The 22,672-nt window shown below is 40.4% G+C and overlaps 1 protein-coding gene across 5 annotated transcripts; it reads right to left on the reverse strand.

The window, feature by feature from the left end:
- Nucleotides 1-12,698: 12,698 nt before the first annotated feature.
- On the reverse strand, nucleotides 12,699-16,984 carry LOC115674938 (glucan 1,3-beta-glucosidase-like). Of its 5 annotated transcripts, none has more exons than XM_030597462.2 (9): nucleotides 16,890-16,984; nucleotides 16,502-16,679; nucleotides 16,242-16,394; nucleotides 15,860-16,057; nucleotides 15,177-15,341; nucleotides 14,090-14,259; nucleotides 13,851-14,006; nucleotides 13,434-13,780; nucleotides 12,699-13,098 (listed from the first exon to the last, which is right to left on the reverse strand). In XM_030597462.2, the coding sequence occupies exons 2-9, from the start codon at nucleotides 16,664-16,666 to the stop codon at nucleotides 12,917-12,919; spliced, it is 1,536 nt and encodes a 511-aa protein (XP_030453322.1). In that variant the 5' UTR covers nucleotides 16,667-16,679; nucleotides 16,890-16,984; the 3' UTR covers nucleotides 12,699-12,916. The 5 variants fall into 5 exon arrangements, with proteins under 5 accessions (XP_030453322.1, XP_056172808.1, XP_056172806.1 ...); XM_056316833.1 differs by having other exon boundaries at nucleotides 16,502-16,682; nucleotides 16,890-16,982; XM_056316831.1 differs by having other exon boundaries at nucleotides 16,797-16,909.
- Nucleotides 16,985-22,672: the final 5,688 nt, after the last annotated feature.

Raw genomic sequence — 22,672 nt, forward strand, 5'->3', positions numbered from 1 at the left:
GCTGAGTTGTCTGCCGTCTGTCTATTTATGCTGAGTGATCTAGTTCTGGTTTACTTGGTGCATTTCATTCCATTGTGAATGCTCTTCTTAAAATTTTCTGGTTGACTCGCCCAAACTGGGTCATGCGACTGGACTTTAGGCAACATCACAGCAACTTCCCCGTCCCTCGCACGTTGATGTGCTTTATGCTTCAGACAATAATGTTCCTTAACTTTCCGAAGAACGAAATAGATTAATAGATTCGAGGACGTTTCACGTGTACCTTATGTTAACATAGATCTAACTACTCTTTCTTTGTCCAGTTATGTATTCCCTTTCGAATAGGATTTTGTTAAAGAGTGGTCATGAAACGCTTGTTAAGAAATTCATTGAAGAAATTTCACAGTTTTCAATGTGTAGATTGTCTCTGTGTTATGCACAAAAAGTATCTTCAAAACTGTGTATATTGTGTTCTTCGTGCTATGTATAATTAGTCCAACAAAAATGAAACTATTTCCTTATAATAGTTAATGAGTGCCTCGAGACCGAGAGAACTCATTAACAAGATCCCTTCTAAATAAAATGGACTTAATAATTCTTTCAAGGGCAGCTGTTGGCAAAATTCTAACGTCCAAGTCAAGTCAACGAGTCCGTTTCTCCCTTTCTATTCTATCAAAATCTTTTCCTCTCTCCAATTAACTTGTCATTGCTTTCCCTTTTTCGCCTCCTCAAATCTCTAATGCACGAGCAATAATTCCGTGGAATGAGTACTATTTCGCCGGTTTGTTACTCCGTCGAAAAATCTTTCACCGAACGCTGCGTTTCGGATTTTATTAGAGGAGAGTAGGGTCTTGAGTCAAGCTTGGACAGAGAATGTCAAATGCGTTTATTAATCCAATGTAGATCTTACACCCTGACTCGATATGATGTCGAACTCGACAATACTAACCATGAAACGACAACTTGCAAATGTTGAAATTAAGCTATGCCGGAATTTAATCGACTACACAACTTCAAAGTACGTCAGAATTTAATCAATGATGTAACTTGAATGAATACGGCTGGAATCTAATCAACAGCTATACTCCAAACACAGCGCCGGAATTTAATCGACGACACTGAGCTAGTGGCTCAACACTGGAATTTAATCAACAATGCTGAACCTGATAAAGACCCTCGTCGGAATTGAATCTACGACACAGAATCTGAAGATTATGACTAATACTACTCCTAATGTGCTTAAAGATAAAGGCTAAATAAAGGATGTATTGTGCTGTTGAAGAAGGGTCCTTTCTGCGTTAGAAGTCCTTGAGTATTTATAGAACAGCTTGACAATCGTTCCTTGAAAGTCGTTTTCCACTTCCTTACGTTTCGTGCTTAACTGTTTCCTAACTTGTCGATATTGCTTACGCTCCTTGGGCTTCACGTAGTAGCTAATTTTCTTCCACGTGTCATTGTATTTCTTGTTATCCTTGACGCCCACGGTCGTGTCTTTACCTTTTGACACGTGCAAATGAATTTTTCACCACGTATTATCATGATTTTGCGCAAAACTCGCGATTCTGAACTTTGTCGATGTCACGTGCAAAGCTCGTGATCTGGGATTCGTCACGTGCAAGGCTTAGATTTGTCGACATCACGTGCAAAGCTCGTGATTTTAAACTTGTCGACACCTTTATGACGTGTCCTGTCGACAACTGCCTCTGGGCCTGACTTACGGCCTTTCTCATATTTTTACCATGTGGGCCATACTTTATATCTTCTGTAACTTGTGGATGGCCCATTCCCACCAGAGGTAATTTTGGGTGTCAACATATGCCCCCTTTTAAAAGGAATAAATTTGAATTTGTTTCTTTTAAATGTGTACCTTGTCTGTGTACGAATCCCTAGGCGATGATCGTGCCTTTCTGTCCTTTGACGTCCTTTCGAGCAGTCTCTACGAATTCCTCATCCAATACCCATTAGACACATCACCTCGTATCCTCCCGAAAAGTTTTGGCTTTTCAAATCGTCTTCTTCATCCTTTATTCTTGTAAAAACCTTGTTTCATCGTCGCGTCTTCTTCTTTCAACCCTAAAAATCCTTTCTTGAACCTTTTCGATCGCTTCTCATGGCGTCCAAAAAGTCCGAATATTCATCCAGCGATTACATCGCAGCTTTTGATAAGTTTAAAGACGATCCGTGTGCTGGTAACTGCTTCTTTCATTTACTGAAAGCTGTCGAGGGTGAATACAACTATTTCTCTCTGGGTCCCAGTTTTATGGACCATCTCAATATATCTGTGAATCTCCAATTCCACTTCCCGTATAAACACAGTGAGACCTTGGCACTGCAACATTCTTCTATTACGGATGTGTGGCCCACTGGGTCTTCTCGATTTCGAAGTTTCCCTTCTTACGAAGAGGATTTTCACAAATGGTTTATTCGGCTGAAGGTTGACCAAGAAACTCGACTTTTATGGACAGCTGCCGGAATTGACACCGCTCTTGAGGTTAGTTTGTCATCTTATGACTTGGAACGTGGATTATTGGGCTCTGCCATCACTTTCTAGTCCTCTTCCGGCAACTGTTTCTTTTTCCGTTGGGGCCACATGTCCATCACTATGCTCGATATCTTTGCCAGAGCGGGCTTTGAATTGGTGGGTCATGCCGTCGAGGTTTTTTTTTTTTTTTTAATATGTTTTTGGCTTTATGAATGAAACCTACTCAGAATTTTCAGTCTCTTCTTCCTTCATATCTCGCATTTCCCACATAGTAGGATAATACTTCTTCAAATACTTGCCGTTAATAGTACGAGGAAATTTCTTCCCGTCAATATGCATTAGTCGATAAGCATTTCCAACAAATGCTTCGGTTACCATAAATGGTCCTTCTCAAGTTGGTGACCATTTACCAAACTTTTCGCTGTCCGAACTCGTCGGTAGAATGGTCTTCCATACTAAGTCGCCAATTTCAAACTGTTTACACTTCACATGTTTATTATATGCTCTAGCGACCCTATCTTTCTGGAGGATTAGCTTTTCTAGGGCAATCGCTCTGTTTTCCCCCAATTCATCGACGTTGGCAAACATTAACTCGTCATACTCCTCCTTGGCCAAGTCATTCTGAAGTCTGACTCGTAAAGACTGAATCGTAATTTCGACAGGGAGGACTGCTTCTTGTCCATAAGTAAGCATATATGGGCTAGTTCCGGTAGCAGTCTTTTTGGACGTTCTATAGGCCCATAATACAGTCGACAACAACACATCCCACTCTCTGGGATTATCCTCCAGATGTCGTTTAATTAATGCAATGATAACTTTGTTGGAGGCTTCAGCTTGACCATTGGCTTGGGCATAATAAGGAGTTGAATGAATCATTTTAATGCCTCTAGACTTAGCGAAACTAATCACCTCCTGCCCAGTAAAAACCGTGCCTTGGTCCATAGTTATAGATTCTGGAATGCCAAATCGATGAATAATACGCTCCTCGATGAACTCCTTCACTGTTTTTTGTGTTATATTCTTATACGAGGCCGCTTCAACCCATTTGGTGAAATAGTCAGTAGCAACCAGAATGAAGCTATGTTTTCTTGACGAAGGGGGGTAGATTTTTCCTATTATATCCATAGCCCAGCCCCTAAACGGCCAAGGTTTGATAATAGGTTTCATTACGGCTGCGGGAACATGTTGAATAGGTTCATACTTTTGGCAAGCTTCACACCTCTTAGCAAAACTTATGCAGTCTCGGGTAATAGTCGGCCAAAAATAACCATGTCGACGGAGTACCACTTCATTTTTATCCCTGATTGATGGGCCCCACATATGCCTTCATGAACCTCAGCCATTGCTATTACAGATTCTTGTCGTCCCAAACACTTGAGCAATAGCCCATCCACAGTCTTACGATATAATTTGTCTCCAATCATTAAATAATTAAAGGCTTTTCTTTTGAAATTTCTATCAATAGAAACTGGGTTATTGAGATACTCTATAAATGGGGCTCTCCAATCTTGGATTACCATTTTGTCGACAGTTGTGTCGTCAACAAGAATTTCTATCGACTGTGTAAACATGACTCTATTGTCCATCGATGGTAAGACCTTGGTCTGAGTAATCATGTGGTCAACAAGCTCTTTAGATATTTTATAACCGGAAGCCATTGTGCCAAATCATTGGCCTCCGTGTTATGCTCTCTTTTAATATGGATCAACTCAAAATCGTCAAAGTGATTGAAGAGCTCTTTGGCCAGTGAATAATAAGATATAATATTCTCGTTAAGACACTGGTACTCCCCAGATAATTGCTTTATCACCAATTGAGAATCCCCCATAACTTTGACAAAACGTATTTTCATATTGGCCAATATATTTAAGCCGACAATTAAGGCTTCATATTCGGCTTGGTTATTGGAGCATTCAAAATTCATTTTGAACATAAGTTTCGTTTTCTGTCCATGAGGGGATATTATCATGATCCCAGCCCCAGCAGATCCGGGGGTACTGGATCCATCGAAATAGAGCTTCCATGGGACCACATGAACGTATCTCTCACAACTTTCATTTCGAGTTCCAAGGTATTCCGTAATAAAGTCTGCTATGACTTGTCCTTTTATTGCTTTAAGTGGAATATAGACCAGATTTATTTCGGTCAGAGCAAATGCCCACTTGGTAATTCGGCCTTTAACAATAGGCCGAGTCAACATGTACTTAATCACGTCTGTTTTACATATCACATGTACCGTAGTCGGCAGCATATAATGACGTAATTTTGTACATGCATAAAACAATGACAAGCATAGTTTCTCAATCACAGTGTATCTTGTTTCAGGATCATTCAACATCCGACTCAAATAATACACCGCTTGCTCTTTGCCTTCACCATTCTCCTATGCCAGCATACATCCGATGGTAGTATCGGTAGCGGCCAGGTACAATTTCAATGGTTGACCTGCTTTTGGCGGCATCAAGACTGGCGGATTAACCAAATACCGTTTGACTTGATCAAAAGCATGTTGATGTTTGTCTTCCCATACAAACTCTTCATGACTTTTCAACTTCAACAATGGGGAAAACACCTCAATTTTTCCTGACAGGTTAGCGATGAATCGACGCAAAAAATTTATCTTCCCTAAAATCATTTGAAGTTGCTTTTTGGTCATGAGGGGTGGCAGTTCTAAGATAGCCTTAGCTTTATTCTTATCGATTTCAATCCCTCTCTGATTAACCAGGAACCCCTAAGAAGTTGCCAGCCCTTACTCCAAAAGCACATTTTAATGGATTTATTTTTAGGTCGAATTTTTGCATCCTAATAAAAGCTTGCTCTAAATAGTTTAAATGACATGCCTGGTCTGATTTGACAATGATATCATCGATGTAGACTTCCATAAATTTTCCGATCATGTCATGAAAAACAAAATTCATGGCCCTTTGATAAGTTGCCCCTGCATTCTTTAATCCAAATGGCATAACGAGCCATTCAAAAGTACCAATAGCCCCAGGACATTTGAACGCAGTTTTATGGACGTCTTCTTTAGCAATGAATATTTGATTGTAACCTGAATGACCATCCATTACTGACATAATTTCGTTTCCAGAAGCTGAATCAACTAGCATATCCGCCATTGGCATCTGATACTCATCCTTGGGGGTAGCTGCATTTAAGTCTCTGAAATCAATGCAGACACATAGCTTTCCATTCTTTTTCTTTACTGGGACTATATTAGACAACCACTCCACGTACCAGGCCGTCCTAATAAAACCTGCTGCCAGCAATTGCTCAACTTCCTCTTTTATTTTAAGGATTACCTCCGGGGCGAATCGTCTGGGCGGCTGTTTATGAGGCCTGAACCCCTTTTTTATGGGTAGTCGGTGTTCGACGACATCTCTGCTTAATCCTGGCATTTCTTTATAGTCCCAGGCAAAACAATCCTTATACTTCTTCAAGAGTCTTACCAACTGAGCTTTGAAGTTGTCATCGATCAATGAACTTATATAAATAGGACGGTGCTCGTTACCTAGCCCGAGGTCGACCTCCTGTAACGGGTTTTGAGCTTCAATTGATTTTTCAGTTTCTTTTATGGGTGACTCTTCAAATTCAAGGATTCCGTCGACAACCTCTGCGGATTGTTCTGCTAGTTCGGCCCAATAGGCCGAATACCTCTCAGTGAGGTCTTTTGACAATATAAGGTTCTCAATAGACAACCTCATTTAATTGTGATGCAAGTTGACTCTTTGGGACCCATTCAACGATCCCTTTGTCGAAACGGCAGAATGCAATACTATTGGGGTCAACGAGAGGTGGCTTGCTAATGGATATACTGTCTTCCAACGCTAATTGACGAATTGGAGATGCATGTGCATATGTTACCTGTGATTTGGTGTTTGCTTTGACGTACTCTACCTTATCCCCATTCCAAAATGCTAGCATCTGATGGAGGGTTGATAGTACACATTGATTACCATGGATCCAATCTCGGCCCAATAATAAATTGTAAGATCTATCTGCATCAACCACGCAAAAGGAGGTTCTGGAAGTTTTGGTACCCACGGTTAAGTCGGCTATGAAAATACCTTTAACTTCAGAGATTTCTCCAGTAAAGTCGGACAATTGAATGTTCGACGGAATAATCTCCTCATCTCGTCTTTCCAGTCTCTTGTAGAAACGATATGGGATGAGGTTCAGTGTAGATCCCCCGTCTACTAATACTCTAGATACCGGTCGACCATTAACTTTTGCGTTGATATTCAGAGCCCTTAAATAATTTGAACCCTTGGGTGGAGGTTTTTCAAATTCCACTACCTCCTCAATATCAAAGTGGAATTCTGCTTTTTCTTTTTCTTCCATTGTACCCTCTGCCGGATGATCTGATTCCATCGTCATTACTCGAAGGTTCGATGGAAGACATACTCGAACCATATAAGAACTCAACGATGAGATTGATCTTGACAATTGTTGTGGTTTGTACCGCGCAGACTCAATATCTTGTTTTGGTGAAGATTGCTGAGGTCGACAAGATGTCGACGCTTGAATTCCTGATTTTCATTTCCAAACTAAATTCCCACGCTTAGGATTTTTCGGCCTGGCTTTTTGCTCAGCAATCAAGACTGGTTTCACCTGCTTGATGTGAACTTGATTTACTCGTTGGAGCTGATATTCTTTTCTTTTCCGCAACATTCTCCTTTTTTGAGTCCGCGTTAGGTTTGAACTGTGATTTCGAGTTTGGCTGGCCTCATACCATTGACCTACAAGTGGGTCTCTTGGCACCTTCAGAATTCGTCGATATGGTGGATGTGAGTCTGTGTGAAGATCTTCCCGATCAAGGAAATCAGGACCCCATCCACTTGGCTCGATCTTCGCATTGTATGAAGGTGGTTGAACATAACTTACATAATAATCATATTTACCACTGGGTTCTCCTAAGGTATCAATAGTCGGATCACCTTCTTCGTACCTTTGCTTAAATGACTTAATAGCCTTATTATGGCCTCGACGACCTCTATGATGATTAGCACCCTTAGAAGGTGTTCGTCCATCATACGAATCAATGAGTGCCAAATCACGAAATTCATCAACAATCTTACTAGGCGAACGTCTTTGATTTCTGGAGTAATGTTTCTCTTGTTCCAGAAATCGTTCACACTTTTCGCAAAGACGACGTGGCTGATGCCCCCTGGTCTTTCTTTTTAATGACACCATCCCTGCCATTACGGGAAAAGGATCGATATCAACTTCCATTGGGGACTTGTCTTTGTCTTCAGAGAATTTTATCTTCCCCTGTTTAATAGCTTCCTGGACGTTTCTTTTAAATACGAGGCAGTCATTAGTGGCATGGCTCCATGAATGATGCCACTTGTAATACTTCTTTCCGGCTAATTCTTCTTTGGTGGGTAAAACCTGACCTTCCGTCAGCCTAATCTGTCCGTCAGCTAATAATAAGTCAAATATTTCCTCTTTCTTGTTGATGTCGAAAGAATAAAAAACGGGTTCCTTAGCCTTTGACATAAGGTTAGATTTTTCTCTAACTCTTGCTGGTTTTAGAGCTTTGCAGATGTACGGCTTATCAATCACCATTTTCGCGAGAGCCATATCTGCTATATCTATTGATTCGGTTTCATCTTCGCTCTCATCAGCATCGGCCCAACGAACTTCACCCTGTCGACCATACCTTTTATCTTTTTCCTGGAGGAGACTTTCATGCTTAGTAGTTATGGTTGACAACTGGAACAGATCCGAATATGGTTGTCCAACCATTCTCTTTTGGATTTCAAACTTTAATCCATTAAAAGCGAGGTCCGCAAAAGTCTTTTCAGGTAAAGGGACTAAACACTTATTCCTTGCCCTCTTAAATTTGGAAATGAACTGATCGACAGACTCATTAGCTAATTGTTTCATGGTTGAGAAATCAGCTATAGACAAATCCGGCACGGCCCTTTGAAATTGACAATGAAATAACCTTTCCATTTGTTCCCATGATGTAACCGAATTCGCAGGTAAAGCAGTATATCATGTAAAAGCGGTTTTCGACAAGGACAAAGGAAATAACCTCAATTTCCAATAATCAGCGTGAGCCGCATCACCACATTGAGCCAGAAAACGATTAACATGTTCAAAAGTGGACTGGTCTTCCTCCCCATTGAACAATGTAAATTCTGGCATTTTAAAACCTCTTGGATATGGTATTGTATCCATCCAATCAGGATATGGTTTCCTATAAATGTTTTGGAGGTATCCCGCATCATAGCCATATCCCCTCATTACAGGGTCCACTACTAATTGATTTCGTGCTGGACCAGCGACGGGCGCAGGAGCTACCACATAATTGGGTTGCAATGGCGGATTCAGATTTTGATGAGGTAATTGGTAGAGCGGCTGCTGTGGTAACTGTGGCTGCTGTTGGGGTGGTACGTTGTAAGCAACCAGAGGTGGGTTAACCGGTAGGTTTAACTGTGCTGGCAATGGTTGCTGGACTTGAACATTTAGACCCATAGGGGGTGGAAAATGCTAATTCACGTTAGGTGCCACAGGCTGGGGCGCCTGACGTTGTGGTTGGATGTTTATCTGTTGGATTTGTTCTTGCCCCCTAGGGAATGGTGCTATAAGATTCTGAGCATCTAGGACTACCGGTAGAGGACTTACCTGGATAGCAGATGGGCCTTGAATCTGAGCAACCTGATGTCCTCTTTGGAGGTTTTCGTCTATCACCGACTGTCGAGCAATTACTCCATTCGGGTCTGCGCTAGCGTGCAGTAAACCTTCGCTGGTTACTATTGGCAAGGTTTCACCCCTTGGTAATATACGAATGGGTGGGATTGTAGAAGTAGTTTGCATCACTGTTCCGAACAGTATAGCAGGACCCCCCAATGCTGATGGGGACCCTGTTCTCAGTTGGGTTGGTGCAATGAACCCTCCATGTTGACCTTGTGTTCATTCATGATAAGTGTTAATGATCAAAGGCCTAACCACTTCAGTCATACGTCTTACCACATAATCAGCGAGCTCGTTCTGAGTTTCCTCAATAGTTCGCCTCATGGTAGAAAGCGCAACTGGTGTGAGTTCAGTTTGCCTTCTTTCGTCAACACGCTGCCTCGATATGTTAGCGACCTCTTCTCGAGACTGGTTCGCCACCTCGGTATGAAGAAATTGGGAAGATGATGTCTCAGCACGGTTATTATCTTCCGCCATCGATATAGCGTGCTCGTTAGTAGTATTATCCGAGTTGGTTCTACTCCGGGTGCGTGGCATAGCACTCTCTCGACTTAACTCAATAGTTGTCCCACCGGGCGTGCCAAAAAGATGTTTCGCCGGTTTGTTACTTCGTCGAAAAATCTTTTACCGAACGCTGCGTTTCGGATTTTATTAGAAGAGACTAGGGTCTTGAGTCAAACTTGGACAGAGAATGTCAAATGCGTTTATTAATCCAATGTAGATCTTACACCCTGACTCGATATGATGTCGAACTCGACAATACTAACCATGAAACGACAACTTGCAAATGTTGAAATTAAGCTATGCCGAAATTTAATCGACGACACAACTTCAAAGTACATCAGAATTTAATCAATGACGTAACTTGAATGAATACGGCTGGAATCTAATCAACAGCTATACTCCAAACACAGCGCCGGAATTTAATCGACGACACTGAGCTAGTGGCTCAACACTAGAATTTAATCAACAATGCTGAACCTGATAAAGACCCTCGTCGGAATTGAATCTACGACACATAATCTGAAGATTATGACTAATACTACTCCTAATGTGCTTAAAGATAAAGGCTAAATAAAGGATGTATTGTGTTGTTGAAGAAGGGTCCTTTCTGCGTTAGAAGTCCTTGAGTATTTATAGAACAGCTTGACAACCGTTCCTTGAAAGTCGTTTTCCACTTCCTTACGTTTCGTGCTTTAACTGTTTCCTGACTTGTCAATATTGCTTACGCTCCTTGGGCTTCATGTAGTAGCTAATTTTCTTCCACGTGTCATTTTATTTCTTGTTATCCTTGACGCCCACGGTCGTGTCTTTACCTTTTGACACGTGTAAATGAATTTTTCACCACGTATTATCATGATTTTGCGCAAAACTCGCGATTCTGAACTTTGTCGATGTCACGTGCAAAGCTCGTGATCTGGGATTCGTCACGTGCAAGGCTTAGATTTGTCGACATCACGTGCAAAGCTCGTGATTTTAAACTTGTCAACACCTTTATGACGTGTCCTGTCGACAACTGCCTCTGGGCCTGACTTACGGCCTTTCTCATATTTTTACCATGTGGGCCGTACTTTATATCTTCTGTAACTTGTGGATGGCCCATTCCCATCAGGGGTAATTTTGGGTGTCAACAAGTACACACTAGCCCAATGAATAACAGCCGTCGAATCATGTGAATCTTTTCATAAGTTATATATGTGAAATAGGATAATAATATAAATAATCCCTAGACTTTGATTCAATGTGCAATATGGTCCTTGAATTTTTAATTTGTTCAATGTAATACTTGAACTTTAGCTTAATGCGCAATGTGGTCTTTGAAGTTTCAATTTATTGAATGTGATCCCTAAACTTTTGGTATATTTTCAATTTAGTTCCTCAACTATATGAAAATATTAATGTTGTCCTTCCATTGATTCAGGTTTAGTCACAATATTGAATATTTTCATATAGTTCCGGGACTAAACTGAATATATACCAAAATTCATGGACCACATTGAACAAATTGAAAGTTCGTGGACTATGTTGCACATTGGGTTAAAGTTCAGATCATATTGAATAAATTAAAAATTTAGGGATCATATTACACATTCAGCCAAAGTACAATCATCATTTGTGTCATTTCTCCTATATGAAATTTCTGGGAAATGGGCAAGCAGGGCTAAAGAAAAAAGGGGATCACTTGTCCCCAAAAAGAAAGAAAAGAAAGAGGGATTATATGCTTTCGGGGAAGCATCATTTTGTCCCATGCTCCTGGAGAGACTAAAACACGTCCATAGATTGACCTCACTAATTGACAAAATTAAGAAAAGACTTGACCAGAGTGGAACGGACAAAAGTAAAGCGTGTTCGCGGAAGAGCAGGGCTGTTGTTGCTCCCCAATTATTCCCCGGGATTCACACGCTTCGCATAGAATTTAAACATCTTTGAAAGTGTCCGAGCAGGTTTTACCATATCACCAGGGTATCCACAACAGACCAATCTCCACCGACAAGTATGGCAGTCCCATAGTTCTGACCGCACCGGATAATTCCGTAGTCACAGGGGTCCATGACTCTAGGGGTTAATCATGAGTACACCAGTTAAATGGGTGAATCGGATCGAAAATGATCCGACCCAATTTGATTTATGTACATAAAGTACAAATTTGATAGCTCATATCCGTCCCGAACCGTACCCGAATTCATTTTTAGCAAATTTGTTTTCCTAAATTGTTGCATTTGAAGAATAGGCTGCTCCATGAACCGGCTTATTGAATTAGTGAGGAAGCTCGGGGGTCAAGTTATGGATGGAGCGTGAATGTAGTGTTGAAAGTCCGACCTGGGTCATCCATAAATTATGAAACGCGTTCAGGTTTTGGTTTGATGCTAACATGACATTTTCTAAATTTTTTGGTTCACTTAAGTATAAGGCTATCGTTTTCCCTTTGTCTTGTCAACAACGTATATTAAACGTTTTGTTTTGTACTTTCAATTATACTTTCCAACTATTGACTCTTTAAGACCTGATTTACGAGAGTCAAAAGTATTCGTGGTGTAGGATATAAATTATGTTTCAACTAGAGGTGTCAATATGGGTTTCAACTCACTGTCAATGGCCAGGTTGCAAATTGGTCACTTAAAATTTTCCAAATAGGTGGAATTGAGTTATTTGATCCAAAAAAAAAAAACGGTGGAATTGAGTTTAAGATATCTGAGCCGAACTTTATATAGGTTTCCACAAGACCCATATTCAACCCACTTAGTTTACCAGCTCCAACCCATATAGACAATTTCTTTCTATCTTCATTTTACATTGCCCTATTTATGGACGATGAGTGTCAACTCAAAGCTCGCAAGAGAAATGTGCACGAATCAAATATTCTTCCCTCGCAATCCCGGAATCGGGAAAAATTGCAGTCCCCAGCTTTCGAGGAGCTGGACGATGAGACTGTCTTCAAGAGAGAGAGCGAAGAGCGAACCAGCACAGAAAAATCTATTTTCCCGGCCATGAGACTATAATTCTGCGACTACATGTAAAATAAATCTATTATAAGTAATGAAAGTCTCATGACAAGTATTATTCAACTAAAAATGTTCACGGAAGCTACAATGTCTATTAGGTGCGTCGCAAGTGCTCTGAAGCTTGCATAGACGATTTTATATTCGAAGACAGACAACAAGTTTACATGATGAAAGATAATCGGGGCTTTCAACTTACAATATTGTAAAAGAGTGCATAGACTTATAATTATTGAGTTTCTGAAGGTAATGTCTAAAGCTTAATGTAACCATTCTTGATCATCCACTCCAAGCTCCAATGGTGTTTGGCGCACTTGAGAGTCCAATAGGACCAACCAAATGTGGCTCTCCCATAGACTTCCTGTTGAGCCTCCGCAAACTTTTGGTATTCCTCTTTTGTTGCTCCATCCACTGTCCACTCCGCTACCCATTCACCTGTAGTTTCACATTACTTCATAGATCCACATTTCTCATATTTATATAGCAAATCACCAAATATAGTACACAATGATGTGTGGCATCAACCACTGAGGTTTGCCCCAGTGGCCACCCTTCCTACTTGGAAAAGAGGAGGTGGGGAGTTCGAATCCCCAACTTCTCAGGGGGAGCTAGGGGTGGGGAAGTGTAGTTTCAGATGTGGGTTTCAATTCCCACGCCCTGTAAGAGGCAGGGCAAAAGTCTGAAAGTGAGTTGAGAGTTAGAGTAGAACACAAAAAAAAAAAATGTGTGGCATCAATGACATGATAATCTTATTACAAGTTTCGACTTACCCACAAAAGTGAGAGGTCCGTCCGATGTAGCGAGACGGTCCAATTGGGCACTTCTATCCTTGTATATGAAATCCAGGTTACCTTGGACGGTGTCGAATTTCGTCTTGTAGAGAACGTAGTTATGTGTGTCCACAACCGTCCTGTCCAGGCCGCTCGCAAAAGGGAGCAGCAGTTCCGGACCAGAGGCTCCGACCACGGACGACATGATCACGTAAGCCGTGGAGGAGTGCTTGCGAACAGCGCTGTGCCCGGCCCTATAGTACTTAACGACAGTCTCTACAGGGAGCGTCTCCGCGAATGGCTCGTTCATGAGGTCGACAGCATAAAGGCTTGGGCTCTTGTTGTATCTACATAGGCGACATCAAATGACATCCCAAGTACACGGAATAGGATGTGAACCACAAATTAATTGATTACCGAGAAGTTAAGAATTCTATGACATGGAGGGTTTGTTCGATGGTCTCATCTGTGTCTCCCCATTCTCGAAACCCATCTCTGGATGAGCTGTGTTCCCAGCCATTTTGGGAGCCAGGAACTGCGTGCAGGTCAACTATGACCTTCAACCCATACTTTCTGCAGGTAAGAAATTTGACTGATATGTTGTATATGGCATCTTTGTACGAAATAAGATGAAGAGAAGATGGCAATAAACTCACTCTGCCCAAGAGAAGGCTTTGTCCAGGAAGGCCAAGGAACCACCAACATAAGGAGGGGGAGGATTCGGGTCACTCGCTATCCACCAACCCACCGGAATTCTCACGGCGTCCAATCCATTCTCGGCGACGAACTTGAGATCATCTTCCACTATGAACGTACTCCAATGTTCCTGTTACATATCTCAAAGGGTTTTGTAGTACTTGACGAGGAAACCCTTGCATGTGTGTATGCAAAAATCACATGTACGACGAAATTGCCGAACACTTCAGGTCAAGTAGCATTTTATAAAGCTGATTTTCTCGGAGCTGGTGGATCACAGTAGAGGCTTCCACTTCGAAGTTTCCAACAAATAAGATGATGGGGCGTATAGGTATGGACACTATGGCCAAGCCTATCACCTCTAGCTAAGTTCAGTAATTAATTAATTGAGTTTGGTAATAGTAGATGGTTCATAGAGTATCATAAATATTCAGATTTTCACTGTATTTTGTATTATATCTTGTGTCATTTACATGTGGCAGTATTTACTATTGCTAGTGCTAAGTAAGAGTTAGTCAACTGTCGGGATTAGAGACCCTTTGAAGTGCATATGAGAGACGCATGAAATTGTAGGAGCTACCATAGTTCCCATGTATGAAGAATAATCACCAACTACTATTAGTTCCTTCACAAAGAATACTCATTCGCAAGCCAAATACTAAAAATAAAATAAAAATTAATCATATCATCTTGTGGAGTGAGTTTAAGGGTGCACTTTTCTCGTAGAAAATGAATAATTTGAAAAATATTTTTTAAAAAAATAATCGCTTGATTCGCTTACAAAAACGAACGAAAAATATTTTCATCATCTACAAAAATTTTAAGACATAAATTGTTATCGATAATGAAAACTTCTTTCATTGACAAATTATTTCAAGTGATATAAGAGATTATTTTTAGGAAAATATTTCCAAATCAGTCTTTTTCCGCAAAACTAACGGAGCCTAAGTAAAATTATAATCTAGGCATACATCATTTGATTAACTTAATGGGTTTAAGAAGCGTTAACCTTGACCATAATCAAATAATAGGTTTCTAATTCCATACCCTCATGACTTTGGGGGCTTTATGTGGTCCAAGACCATTGGTGACTTGGAAATCGCCTTCCAATCGTTTAGTCATGCTCATGACAAACACAGACGGGTCTTCATCTCCCCACGCGTCACTCTTGTTGCATTGATAGTCTGCCGTAACTCGTTCCTCTGTTCTCACCTGCAAAACAAATTCAACTACAATAATCACTCTCTCAAGAAAAGCTCATTCACATCACGTATTGGTAAAATAAAGTTTCATTTTCTTGATCTTTTGTCACTGTTCTCAATCTCAGCTCCAAATAAGTCTCGAAAGGTCTTCACCCTGTTGGTGTCTACCTAACATTAACGTGTAAAAGAGAAACGTTGGCCTGCTAAATTAATTTATAAAATGACGTGGCAGATGAGAATTGTAACTGAATTAACCCTTCATGGACCATATTAAACATTCCACCTAGTAGATTAGTCAAGAGCAATTATTCAGTGAACCTAGTATATGCACTAAAATAAATCTGGTGAGTCTCAGATGGGTTTCATTAGTTCTAATGATTCAGAAACATCTTAGTACATATATAATGCTCGTGTAATAATTTTTCAACTGGCCTTAGTATATCTAGCATTATTCTTCTGTTAGATATAGGAAATGAAAAGAGCTTTTTGATTTTTTTTGCTAAAACGAAATGAAAAGAGACTGATGACCTGCAAGAAGAAGCCATTGGAAGCTTTGATTCTGACACGGCTTGGATCATCTGTGTTTCTCACAATCTCAAAGGTTTCTGGTTTTCCTGGGGAATCACAAGTTGCCACCAGATCGACCCCGTTCCCACTAGAGTCCAAGCCGACAAATTGCTTGTTGGCGACCCTGAAGTTGAAGAGCGTCTCATTGATTCTCCATAGCTACGAAGGCAAAACAAAAGACATGAGCCAAAACCCAAATGGTGGTAATTCCAACATGAAATTTATCTATACTTGGGTGTACCATGCATCTAATCCACGGACACAAGTTCGTGTCTTAACCACCGAATTAATGTCACGGGTTTGGATAGCCGAATGTTATTTATTTGCTTAAAAGCTAACTCACCCTGAATGTCTCCCAAGGGAAACCGGAAAATGCTGGGGGTTTGGCAACTGCAGGAGTCCCCGTGTGGTTGGCGACTACTCGGCTTCCTCCGCCAGACTCGGCGCAGAGATACTTCCCGACTGTTGTTGATTTGAACTGAAGTCTAGTCCCATCCTACACATTATACACAGTTTAAGAATCAGAAAAAATTGTCGAAACCAAACGAATCATAGGTTAAAAGAGCAACGAAAACAAAATGGCAAATATATGTAGCACAGCACCAAGAAGTCCTTGTTGGGGATTGCATCAAAGAGGGAAGGCTTGATCCATCCTTCTGTGACCAGCCAGCCTCCCAGATTCACTGCTCTTATTTTGGGGTTTCGATTCTCCATCTCTTGAGCGGAATGGTTGCCGATCGATTGGACCCCATTGCTGATCGCTTCCATGCCTTCTGCTTTCCTACTTCCCCGTTCAAAATCAAGATAAAACAAAATAGCAGTCAGTTATGCAACAGATTGTCCCAGAGGAACACACAAAAATATGCACTTAACATGACTAACACATATCCAACAGTACTCGTGCAAGCAATGTTCATGCAATAAAATTTCGAAATGATTAAGTAGAGATGCAATGCGTGCTTGCATGATAGGGATGAGTTCGGCCACTCACTCAATTAGCTTAAAAGCTGAGTTGTCTGCGTGAATGATATATTTTTGCCAAAAGCCATCTGGCTTTTTATACTGAGTGATCTCATCGACTTGGTGCATTCCATTTCATTGCGAAGGCTTTTTCTTAAACATTTCCTGTTGACTCACCTAATGTGGGTTCTCGTGTGACTTGACTTTGGTCAACAGCACGGCAACTTCCCCGTCACTCGCACGACAATGTTTTTTATGCTTCAGATAGTAAGGTTCTTTAACTCTTCCGGATAACAAAATTGATTTAAGGAAATTTTACATTTATGTGTTTTATATAATTCAACCACTCTTTCATTGTGCGGTTCTGTTTGCTTTTTCAAATAAGGCTCGTTAAAAAGTGTCCCCGAAATCTTCCTCAAGCAACTAATGAAATTTTCTATTTATAATTTCCAATATATTTATTGTTGCGGTATATTGCACAAAAAGTTCCTTGAAAGCTGTATCATTCCAAATAGAATTTTGTTAACAAGTGTGGTTTGGGAACTTGTTAAGCACCTAAATAAAGAAAATCTATCATTTGCACCAAACAGAATTTTTTTAACAAGTGTGGTTAGTGTAACTAGTGTTATAGAAACGAAAGGATATCATTCTTAAGTCATGGTTAATAAATTCCCTCCAAACACTTATCGTTTCGCAGAAAATGTAACGATTTTGGAAAATGTTTTCCAAGAAGCTATTTTCCAAGAAAATGACACAAATTTTCGGTATTCGCCTGAAATCTGAAAAAGACTCGGAAAATATTTTCCACCATTTGGTATGAAAAATCTAATCCTCCATACACTACTTTTAATAATTTTTTAAAAATCTATTTTTTTAATTATATCTTTTTTCTTTTCTTTTCTTTTCTTTCTCTTTTTGACCTTCTTCTCCGGCCGGTCGCTGGCTATGACAAAGGCCGGCGACCGGCCATGCCAGGCGAGCTCGAGCCTCGCCAGGTGAGGCTCGAGCTCACTTGATCAGCAACGCTCAAGTGTCACCTGAGGGCGACGAGGCTCGGGCATCACCAAATCGGCGATGCTCAAGCGTCGACAGTGGCGAGCGAGCTCGCCACCACCTCGCGAGTCTCGGTCTGGCGAGCTCGAGGAGTCAGCAAGCCTGCTCGACAACCTCTGGTTGGCGAGGCTTGAGCTCGCCTATGGCCAATCGCCGGCCTCTGCCATGGCCGGTGATTGGCCGGAGAATGAGGTAAAAAAAAGAAAAGAAAAGATAATTAAAAAATAATTATAATTTAGAATTTAAAAAATTAAAAATAATTAAAATGAATGGTGAAAGAAGGAGGAGAGAAAATATTTTTCTCATTTTTTAATGTGTTTTTTTTATTGAGGAAAAATGTTTTCCACAACTAGTTTATTTTCCGTGGAACGAACGCTAGAAAATCTGGAAAATATTTTCTTGAAAGTTATTTTCCGTGAAACGAACGGAACCTTAATAAGTGCTCCAACGACACTCATTAATAAATCCTTTCGAATAAATACATTTTCTTTCGATTATAGCATGTTATGGATTTTCTACGTCCAGGTCAAGACAGCGAGTCCGCTCTGTCCTTTTATTCTATTAAAGTCTTTTCCTCTTTCCATTCAACTTCTCGTTCCTTTCCCTTTTTTATTTATTCAATTTTCTAATTCATGATTAATACTTAAGTGAAGTGGGTTCACATAAGCCCGGAGGATAACAGCCGTTAGATCATATGAATCCTATATGGAGCCCGTAAAATTTAATGACTCGAATTCATGGAGCTCATAAAAACCCAGACCATACAAGAATATTTCATGATTTATGTATGTGACATTTCTAGGAAATGGCCAAGATGTGGTAAAGAAAAAAGGGGACTCCATGCTTTTCGACAAAATTAAAGAAAGACTTCACTAGAGTAGAACGAGCCAAAGTCATTTTATTTGTGGAAGAGAATATTTCATAATTTATGTATGTGACATTTCAAGGACATGGACAAGACGTGATAATGAAAAAGGGGATTTCTATGCTTTTTGAGAAAAGTTAAAGAAAGACTTCACTAGACTAGGATTGACAAAAGTCATTTTATTCGTGGAAGAGAATATTTCGTAATTTATATATGTGACATTACTAGGAAATGGGCAAGACGTTGTTAAGAAAAAGGGGATTCTATGTTATTTGGCAAAATTAAATAGACTTCACTAGAGTAGAACGGACAAAAGTCATTTTGTTCGTGGAAGAGTGGGGTCTTCGGACGGAATTCACACGTTACATTGGAAAGACATCGTCAATTGTATTCACGTCACTCTACTTATGAACCAAACTATACATCCCATGCCACCAGATGTGGAATTAGAATGTAACGCGAAAAATACCTTAGCTTTTTTTCAGGAAAACAGTTCAATCAGTCCTAAATCTACCGTACATATGTCAATTCAATTCTAAATTTTTCAATTTTGCCATCCTATACTTTTGCGCAAAATTTCAACATAATTATTAAAAAAATGTCTCGAATTTGAGTCCGTTGAACGAACCCGACCTGAATTGGATACGAATAATGCAGATAACAAATATTGTTTCTGTATTGGAGCAGTCAAGATTGGAATCAAGATTGGAAAGTCCAACTTGGACTTGGACTTGGACTTTCCATTGGATACGAGTGTGTCTGAAGCACACGGCAATTTCCTTGACGAAGAAAGATAGGAAAGAAAGTCCCGCGCCCACTTCATTCGTTTGAAGTCTGATCCAGGAAATTCAAAGAAAAGGAAACCTCCAATTTAGGCTTTTCTGTTTATGAAGAATTGGTCTTGAAGTGTGCCGTTTCTAAGCGAGTGCTTCGCGTGGGTTTTCTTCGAGGAATTACATCAACAATTCAAGTGTTAAAGCCAATTAAATCTTGTGGTAAGATTTATTTATATCTTTCGTGAAATTGAGAGATTCTTTCGTGAAGAATCGTTAAAGCTAAACACTTTGTGACTTATTGAATGTAATTGGGGCAGAAAAACTCTGAGAGCGTTAGAGTGACTCGAGTGTGGTTATAATTTTGCGATGTATCGTTTGATCTATAGTGAAATTATGTGCTACTCTCCTCGTAGAGGTAGGTCATATCGATCGAACCACGTAAATCAAGTACCCGATTTATTTTTCTTGTTGTATCTATTTTATTATTTGATCGCTTGTTTCCGCAACAATAATCCTTCTGGCCAATTTTTGCCGAAAAATGCTGACGTTGCAGTATGTCATGTTAGACGGCCGGTAATGACTAAACCATTACATTACCGATTTCTGGCAAAAATTGGCCGGAATAATTACATTAAAATTTCGCGCAAAGACTTAGGATTAAATTGGCAAAATTAAAAAGTTTAAGACTGAATTGACATATATAAAATAGGTTTAAGACTGATTAAACAATTTTCCAGCCTTTTTTCGATTTTATGATTGGCAAACTGGGGGGAAAAGATGGACAGCTGAACTACCTTTAAATAATTGCCATTAGGGTCCCACCCGTAATGAAATATATGATTTGACTAATACTTATTAGTCCACATAGAACACGAAAGTCTGAACTTGAAAAGTCAGAAAATATTAGGTGCATGACATACTCCATATCAGCCATATATTGGACCATTCGACGCATGACACGTGGCAAAAAGGGGCCCACTGTCAGACTTAAAAAAATTTACATCTTTTCTTCTCTTTCCCCATTTTCTCTCTTTTCTTTGCTTTTTTTTTTTTTGTTAATTCCAAAAAAAAATACCAACTTTAGATCGAGAGACAATTTTGGGCCGAACTTTTTTTTGTTTCATAAAAAAGCATCAACTTTAGGTCGAGGGACAATTATGGCCCAAACTTTTTTTTGTCCCGTAAAAAAACACCAACTTTAGGTCGAGGGACAATTCTGGCCCGAATTTTTTTTTGTCTCGTAAAAAAGCACAAACTTTCACTTAAATCCCAAATATGGCCCTTATTAACTTAAAACCATTGATTTTCCAACTTGACTATTCCACCTTAGCAATAAATCCACGTGACTTGCTGACTGGATTTAAAGCATTATTCATTGTCTTATTCTCTGAACCACAGCTTGAAGAATAACGGTGAAACTGTTCGTCTCTTTCACTTCACCGGCAAGTCAAAAATATCTCCAGATTGAATCTTTCTGGCCAAACTTCGTCGTTTTGTTGTAATTTGAAGCTGTAGACCACCGTCCGTCGACAGACGCCATGGAAGAGATTCGTCAGGCTCACCACCATAACATTTTTTCTCAAACAAAGGTAACTTCAGATAGAAAGTCAATGGGGGGCCAAATTTGGGATTTAAATGAAAGTTGGTGCTTTTTTATGAGACAAAAAAAAGTTCGGGCCAGAATTGTCCCTCAACCTAAAGTTGGTGCTCTTTTATGGAACAAAAAAAAGTTCGGGCCAGAATTGTCCCACAACCTAAAGTTTGTGCTTTTTTTTTTAATTAACCCTCTTTTTTTTGCTTGTTCTCTCTCCAAGTTCTCTCCCAAGTTCGACCTCACAGCTCAGCTCTCCGTTCATTCACAGGATTTGATGAAGTTTCACAAATTTCCAGTTCTCTAATCAAAACCTCCACTGTTCTTCTTTTTAATTCTCCGTGCTCAACAAAAATTCAAGAAATGAAGAATCTTCAACAGACTAACAAAGGGGAAAACAAAAATCAAACTGTGAAGGTGGAATTCGATGAAGAAGTGGTGGTTGTGTTCTGTCTCTTTGCCGATTCAATCTTTGTCTCGCGCGCAGGCACGCCACTGCGACTTGCGCCTCGATCCAAGGTCGCCCATTATGTTGCGATGAGGGATCGAGGCCGCCGACGCCATGGGCAACCTCGTCGAGGTCGCCATTTGGACATGGAGACCCTCTGAGTGAGGCTGCGACCGCCGTTGGCGACCTCGGATCTCAGTTGGCCATGGCGTCGCAACCTCGATTCTTGGTCGCAACTGCCACCGTGACACCCTCATGGTGACAAGGAGCTGAGGTCACGGAGGTGTGGAGCAGGTCGCGGATGTGTGGAGCCGGAGGGGTGTGGAGTCATGAACTTGGCCGTGAACGGAGAGAGACCTTAGAGAGAGAGAGAGAGAGAGAGAGAGGGAGGAGAAAGAGAAGGTGAGTTTGAAAATTCCGACAGTGGGCCCGTTCTCGCTACGTGTCAGCCGCCAGATGGTTCAATGTATGGCTGACGTGGAGTATCTTATGCACCTAATATTTTCTCAAACAAGTCCTATCATTGTAAGCCACCAGTGTGCTAAAAATCAGAAGTCTTTCCCAAGGTAGCAAATTTCCAAGGCTCAAAGCTTTGACATGGTGAAAGAGTTGTCCCGTTGTCACGGGGCTATCAAGTCTCATTATGTATGTTAAACCTTAAATTAACATGATCCAATCAAGAAATCCAACTTTCAGAGAGCACCCATCGCGGCAATCATGTTTAGTCCAAGTATGGTGCGATTACAGTTGTAAGCAACCATTCAAGACCGAAGCCTACGTTCTTGGCCTTTCATTGCCTGTACATAATTTCTTCTACACACCTCGTATCAATCTTGCTTATGGCTATGAGCCGTTCAGAAATAGTAAAAGCTATTTATTCCACTTCAATGCGCTCTCACCAAGGTCATCAATTGATTATCACGAAAATCGACTATGAGTGTAAATGTATCGGAAAATATCGAAACAATTCGAATATTTAAACTGATTAAAGCTTTATATAACCATTGTTGATCATCCACTGAAGACTCTAGCTGGTGTTGACACTCTTGAGGGTCCAATATGCCCATCCGAGCGTCGCTCT

Source organism: Syzygium oleosum, unplaced genomic scaffold (assembly GCF_021117445.2).
Source record: "Syzygium oleosum isolate NSW1041296 unplaced genomic scaffold, Sole_v2.1 Sole_v2.13, whole genome shotgun sequence".
Taxonomy (NCBI): Eukaryota; Viridiplantae; Streptophyta; class Magnoliopsida; order Myrtales; family Myrtaceae; genus Syzygium; species Syzygium oleosum.